At 34.4% G+C, this 7500-nt stretch overlaps 1 protein-coding gene across 2 annotated transcripts in view; it reads right to left on the minus strand.

Annotated features, from left to right (window-relative positions):
- LOC125043023 (nucleoprotein TPR-like) overlaps positions 1-7500 on the minus strand; it is a gene marked incomplete at its 3' end in the record, with an annotated part of 46604 nt that overhangs the window by 37328 nt on the left and 1776 nt on the right. For both annotated transcript variants that reach the window (XM_047638976.1, XM_047638975.1), the window contains 6 exon segments: positions 3266-3493; positions 3847-4021; positions 4753-4912; positions 5042-5145; positions 5780-5876; positions 6109-6292. In XM_047638976.1, the coding sequence (XP_047494932.1) occupies positions 3266-3493; positions 3847-4021; positions 4753-4912; positions 5042-5145; positions 5780-5876; positions 6109-6292 (948 nt within the window).

A 7500-nucleotide genomic window follows, 5' to 3' on the forward strand; every position in this document is an offset into this window, starting at 1 on the left:
GTGTATGATTTGTGTGTGTGTGTGTATGATTTGTGTGTGTGTGTGTATGATTTGTGTGTGTGTGTGTGTATGATTTGTGTGTGTGTGTGTATGATTTGTGTGTGTGTGTATGATTTGTGTGTGTGTGTGTATGATTTGTGTGTGTATGATTTGTGTGTGTGTGTGTATGATTTGTGTGTGTGTGTGTGTATGATTTGTGTGTGTGTGTGTATGATTTGTGTGTGTGTGTGTATGATTTGTGTGTGTGTGTATGATTTGTGTGTGTGTGTGTATGATTTGTGTGTGTGTGTATGATTTGTGTGTGTGTGTGTATGATTTGTGTGTGTGTGTGTGTATGATTTGTGTGTGTGTGTGTATGATTTGTGTGTGTGTGTATGATTTGTGTGTGTGTGTGTATGATTTGTGTGTGTATGATTTGTGTGTGTGTGTGTGTGATTTGTGTGTGTGTGTGTGTATGATTTGTGTATGTGTGTGTATGATTTGTGTGTGTGTGTGTATGATTTGTGTGTGTGTATGATTTGTGTGTGTGTGTGTATGATTTGTGTGTGTGTGTGTATGATTTGTGTGTGTGTGTGTATGATTTGTGTGTGTGTGTGTATGATTTGTGCTTGTGTGTGCCCAGGCATTTGTGTGAATGTGGGCACATGTGTGTCTATTTTTTGGAGGGTGATGTGAAGTGTAAGTGAGTTCAGACCTATGCAGTGATCATATGGGCTTCCTTTTACTCTACTGGCAGAGACAATACGCAAGCGAAAAAATATAGAAAATGAACAAATTTTTTACTTAACATTTGCAACTTTTCATAGCTCACAGTTCTTGTTCAATCCCAAAAAGCTTTTTCCCCTGGAGAGAACATCAGAATGCACAAGAAACTACAAATTAAATTTGGAAAATTCAAAATATCTTTTGGACCCTATTTTTTGGGGGGGGATGATTGTTACATGCAATAAGTAAGTCTGCAACTAAACTGAATTTGAAATCCTATTTCTATGAAATACAGGTTTTCACAACAAACTTAGCATAAAAAAATTTGAAGCGATGGATTTGAGACAGCTTGAATTAACATGGGACTACAATCCCTTCTGTTAAATGTAACCCTACAATGACAGTACCAGAAATCTCTGGATGTCATTGATTCCGTTGACTTCTGGCAACCAACTAGGTAGGGAGTCCACTACATGTAGCAGAACTTCCCATTCAACTCGCTCTAGCACATTGTGACACCGATAAGTTGTTTTTTCATGACAGCTATAGGCATGCCCGTAGGTAAGAGGTTAAATTATGTAAAAAGATGCATAATAAAGTACTCTCACCCTAACAAAATTCATGAAAATTTGAGATACCATTTTTGATTTTTAAACATGAAAGTCATCTGCTGTCCAGTAAGAAACCAGCTAATGCTTTTTCTGCTTACTTTGAAATCTCCCAGGCAAAAGAAGTTCCAAAATATGCAGATCAAACTGTTGAGTTTTCCAAAGATATGCTGGAGATCCAAGAGCCATGCATATGATAAAGTTTCAAAAAGCAAGAGCTACACTGTTGGTCCAAGATGGTGGGATATTTGTCCAAATAAGGTATGAGACATTGACTAAATGTCTGATATTCTTGATTTTTGGGTAATTACCTTAAAGTATCTCCTAATAAGCAATAAAAATTATAGTGAAATAAATGTGTATGATACAGAGGGCAATATACCCAAAATACAAAAAAGATCAAAGAAAATATTAGCATTAGCAGAAAAAATGCAAAAATTGTCATTCATGCAAATTGTGAATGTATGATATATTTTTGAATAACACACCTCACTTAAATGGCACGAATTAAATATATTGCAAAATTAAACTTCAAATTCAAAAAGATGAGAACATAATGAACATATACTTACTTGTCATTTTCCATCCATAGTAGCAGGATGTGACAAAATTATAAATATTTGAAACCCTTCCATAATTCGTAAGTGAATTAAAGTTAACCTATACACCCAAATGCCTACAGGTGAAAATGATAGGATATTTATACTCTTGCTAGAAGTTTAGTGTGAGTATCTAAAAAGATTGGCAAAAGGTGACACAAGACTTAAACCAGTAAAGGTGTAAAGTAAATAGAAACCATGAAGAGGCTTATGGTGCAATGTGGAGAGATACCATAAAAGTCAGTCACAGTCCTTAGGTAATGGGTAACCTATTCATTTTTATATCGTTTTATTCATATGAATTATTAAATCAAATAAGGTCCATTATCCCAGGGCACTGGGCAGTAAGATATGCGAAAATAATGTACCTCAAACTAACCTTAGCATTCATATTTTGAGAGACTATCTCAAAACCTGACTTTACAGAAGAAAATGATCTGCTGCATACCCATTAACTATTAGAATGATTTATGAATTTGGGAAAATGTTGGGGTTGTTGCAGTAAATCAGTGATTACGGGTAGAATTTCCAATGTGTTGAGTACAGGAGTAATGTCACATGTAACATGGTCAATTTTATAATGCACGGATGAATAATATTGTGACATGACAACATTACCATTTACAAAAAAGAAAAATTCAAAACCAAATCCAGATCAAATGCTTCAAGGAAAATGTAATGTTCCTGTAGTTTTGTTACATTTCCCTACAAACAAAAGGCCACCAAAGAGTCTTGAGTTTTCAAGAAAAGTTTTACCTAATGCCATCAATACTGATACTATTATTATCAAATGGACATTATCATCATCATAATGTTATTAAAATTACTAAGATAAAAGGGAAATCTCACCTGTTTACTCAAGGAAATGAGTAAACAGGTGAGATAGGTAGTACTAATAAGTGATTCTTTGCGGACTATGCAATTGTGGAACCATCTGTATAAACATAATAAACTGAATTCACAGAGAGAATGCCATATACGAACATACAATCCTCAGTGGCACTGGGTTAATTGTGTATTATTCAATTCAAGCAATTCATTTTTTATAGCTTTAATGGATAACACAATTATTATTGCCATAACCTACCATCAATAGTGCAAGATATATGGGATGACCTTAAAATAGATGATGCATGGTGAGCCATGAAGTAACAGATTTACCTCTCATTATCTGTTAACTAATTCCTTTAGCAGTAAGTAAAATTCCATGAAATAGAAGGATTCAGAACATCTACCCTTCATTATCTGGCATGAGAATATCTATCTTCTCAATAAAGAACTCTAACTACAAATCCTAAAAGTGAATCACTTTGATATTCTCACATCTACCCCAATAAAATTGTGTATATTTACCCTTTTTAGAGCTTGCTTCCATTAACAGATTCACTTTATCTAGTTCTTCCTTGAGTTCTTTGACAAGCAAATTTGACTGCTGAAGAGCTTCTGCACTCTCTTCCTCTGCTGCCTTCTTGGCACGCTCCAAACATCCATACTGCTCACTGGCCTCTTGTAAGAGCTTGCGTAATTCTTCAACTGCCTTCTCCAACTCAGTGCAACGCTCTTTCTCATCCTGGCAGGAAGCTGAAGAAATAGAGAAACCATTTTACTAAAAGGCACTACTTCTCACTCTGTATTATTTCAGTCTATGACTTGATCATTCATTCAGTCAATCACTCATTCACTCATTCTTTACTCTCACTTACTCATCAATTAATTCACTGAAACATATAAAAACATGTGTATATAATAATAGCAATGGTAGAGTATTAAAAGCTGAAAAAGCTCTCATACCAGTACATGAAGAAGTGGCACAAACAGTAGCAGAAGTAGATGTAGAGCACAAGTAGTAAGAGGAATAGAAAGAAAAGTGACAGAACAGTGAAAGATACAAAACACACCAATAACTGAATCACTTAGAAAGCAAAAATGCATACCTTGATAAATGTCAGCCAGTTTCTTCTGTGCTACAAGTTCTTGGCGGTAAGTTTCATCCAGTTTCATTTCTGATTCTCTGGAGGCATTCAAGGCTGACAGAAGTTCTTCAATCCTTTGCGATTTCTCTTCAAAGCCCTTTTGTGTTCTCTCAGTTTCCTCTCTCTCCACTCGTAACTGGCAAAAGCAATATGATTATATTGGATTTGTAATATAAAAATATCAAACATGTAATTTGCATATATGTCAATATGAATAAGCATATGTTTACACAATATGACCACAAGAAAACTTATCTTACATAAGGATAACCATAATATAATCACATCAGTAGATAAAATTAGAGAGGAAAGTTGTACATGTAGTAAGATCCTTACTAAAATACTATTTCATCACAGAGTGAAATCATATAACTTTTGACACTAAGACATTTTACAGACTGAATTAGTTTAATAGAAATCATTGTCTTATTACTTTCAATGTTAAAAAGAGAATAAATCTTAGCTATAATAGTAGCCAAGAATTAAAGACCATATGCTTCTATGTCTTGTCCTGGATGTGATATAACAATTTATTAAACAATTAATTAACATCTGGTATATTTCAAAGCTGTGTTGATACAGAACTCTAATACATGTGATATTAATTTCCAGAATAGTGCCTATGTAGTACAAAAAGGTCCTCAGTGCAGATAAGAGCAAAGAAATTTACACCAAGTCTGGTCTATTCTACAGCTATATATACACAAATGTTCGCAAAAATTTGAGCACATGTAAAATACACATTCCAGAATGGGTTTATGTATTTCCTCACTGATAGTGGGGAAAAAAAATGCTAATCATTTATAGCAGCACATAATTGTTTGCGACATAATAACTATCATCATAAAAGTGTTTTGTCAGATTTACCTCTTCCAGTTTGTGATTGAGATCTGTCTGTAGTCTGAGAATAGTTGTTGAATGCTCTCTACGCTGGTTGACACTCTCCTCCACTCTCTGCTCCAACTGCTGTTGTAGGCGATCCACCTGGCGTGTTAAGAGACTCCGTTCTTGCTCTAGTCTCTTCTCTCTGCAAATATTATGTTGTTATTAAAAAAAATTCTAAGAGATATTTTTATATGTAATGTTTTTAAATTTATCAAAAAATGGTATGGATTATCATTCCATTTATGCAATAATATTCTTGGAAATTACTGACTTGTACTGCAAGTGTAGCTCCCTGCTCCCAGCTTCTTCAGCCCTTATGACAGCCTCACATTTTGCTCTTGTTACTACTGTCAATTGTTCCTCAAGCTTTTCCACCTAAAATTAAAACACAGAAATCATAAAGTTATCATAATAAACAATGTACAAGATTCTTCCTTTCCACTGAAACTGACTAGAGTTGAATATAGATATAAATGAATTAGCAAACTATATTCACATAAGCAGATCTCTTAATGCTAACAATGTTTCATCTTACTTTACAATCTTTGATCTATTGCATTAGACACTGAACATATACTGACATTTTCTTTGTTAGAATTCAAGAGTTAGGTCTAATACAGAAGTTCCCAACTAGCAGGTCACAACCCTCAAAGGGGTTGCAGAGGGCTGGTAGGTAGGTCATGAAGTTTTGGGGGAAAATAATGCCCAATTTACTGAGTATCTGTTTGTACTCATATTGAGATAATACTATGAAGACATCACTTAAAGGATTAATATATTACAATAGGAAAAATAGAGCCTGAAAATATTACTCAATATCTCACTTTCCTTAGCATGACAATTATGTCAGGTGTTCACAGATGTCTGAGATTCGAGAAAGGGGTCACGAGTGGTTTAGTATATTTCTAGTGGTCTAGTATATTTCTGTGTATCCCCTAACAGTAAAACAAAACTAAGCTAAAGCACAGCTAAACCCACAGGTGACATCTTATCTATTCTTGTAAAATACCTGTTCTTGTAGTTCTTGTAGTCTTTTATTTCTTGACTCCAGGCTGCCAGCCATAGCAGCAGACTGTGTTGATGCATTTTCTTGTTCACTGTGTGAACTAAAAAGAGAAGACATGAGTTGTCCATGTAGCTCTAAAAGCATTTTGATATTAGCCAGCTGGGTTTCAGTCTTGAATATATGGAGAATATCTAATTTTATCTTGCTCCCTAGGTTTACATTCTACTTTACTTCTGAGTGTTTAACAATATATTACACTAAGCAGCACTTAGTTAAAATTTCAGTATAATAGCTATACATATACTAATATACAAAACAAAACAAAAACTTACTGCTGAATTTCCCGAGACAAAGCATTGATTCTGGCTTTGGCATTTTGGACTTCAGTATCAGACTGGTTTAGCCTCTGTTCTAGTTCTTCACTTCTTGTCTTCACCTCATCCTTCAATCTAGTTTCTTCTTCTAACTGCGTGCGGACTGCAACCAGTTCTCGCTCCAACTGGAACTTTTCCTGGTCTGTCAACAATCAAGAGAGAGTGGTGTCTATTATTCATAAAATTCCTTAGTGCACAAACTTATTTTTGATTTTATATATTTGTTATAATACCTCAGATGCATCTTTTCTTCCACAGCATCAACAAGAACCTATTCTTCTCATGCTTAATAGTAAACTACATTAAAACAGAGTAAAACCTCATAAACTGATAATCTTCCTTAATTTTTGGGTAGCATAGTATTTCCTATGCTTTTCAGTTTTATCTTACCCCATAATATCACCATATAATCACATTTACATTCCCTGCTCTATCACAATAACTGAATTTTACAGTATAATCCTTATTAATCTCAAACAAAATTTACCATTTCCAAAGCGATTTCAACACTTTAAACTGATAGTACAATACTGAGTACATCATTTTGGGTTAAAATATAAAAAAGGACAGCACCAACATGGAGGAAATCCAAGATCATAGTGTTACAGGAAGTGAAAAACTACATCCATGATGCTAAAATTAAATTGCAAAAGAAATATGATATAAGGGAGTCAACAAAAATTGACCATGTTTCTTCCATGACTTATGTCCAGCCTTCCCTCAACTTGAAGCAAACAAGTGAGTGGCAACCCTGCTTGAACTGTCTAGGCACGTGCAGCTCATGATATTATGGATAATCACGGTCACCATTAGAATCACACTATACTTTTAATGTATTTCTGTATCTTCATTTTCTATCAATTCATCTTGTTAGATCCAAACAAAGCATGCGCAACTATCTACCAGCAAATTTCATAATGTTGTCACTCATCACTTGTTTCAGAAGTAAAGTCGTTTACATTATTATTTGTTTCTAAACTGTTTTCCCAATAATAATAATCACATGCAAATTTAAGAAAATAAGCCATGATAAATGCTGATTGAGATTACATCATGGCAATCATATAAGGCTTGAGGGCAAAGCCCCAAAGTTAGGAAGGATTTTGCTATGTTTGTGGATTCCCAGGAGTGCCCCCAAGGTTGTTCACTAAAGTAATAGGGACTTAGTCTTAAAGGTATGCAGTCACTTCGTAAACAATTACCAATACTTTAAAATATTTCTTGAACCTGTCTTTTGCAATTGGAAAACAAATGATTCATGCACATTTCATTGTGAATAACTGGAAAAAATAATAACTCCAAGTACTCAATGCCGCCGGGGAAAATTAAAAAAAAATGGGGAAAATGCTG

Source organism: Penaeus chinensis, chromosome 33 (genome assembly GCF_019202785.1).
Source record: "Penaeus chinensis breed Huanghai No. 1 chromosome 33, ASM1920278v2, whole genome shotgun sequence".
NCBI classification, from domain to species: Eukaryota; Metazoa; Arthropoda; class Malacostraca; order Decapoda; family Penaeidae; genus Penaeus; species Penaeus chinensis.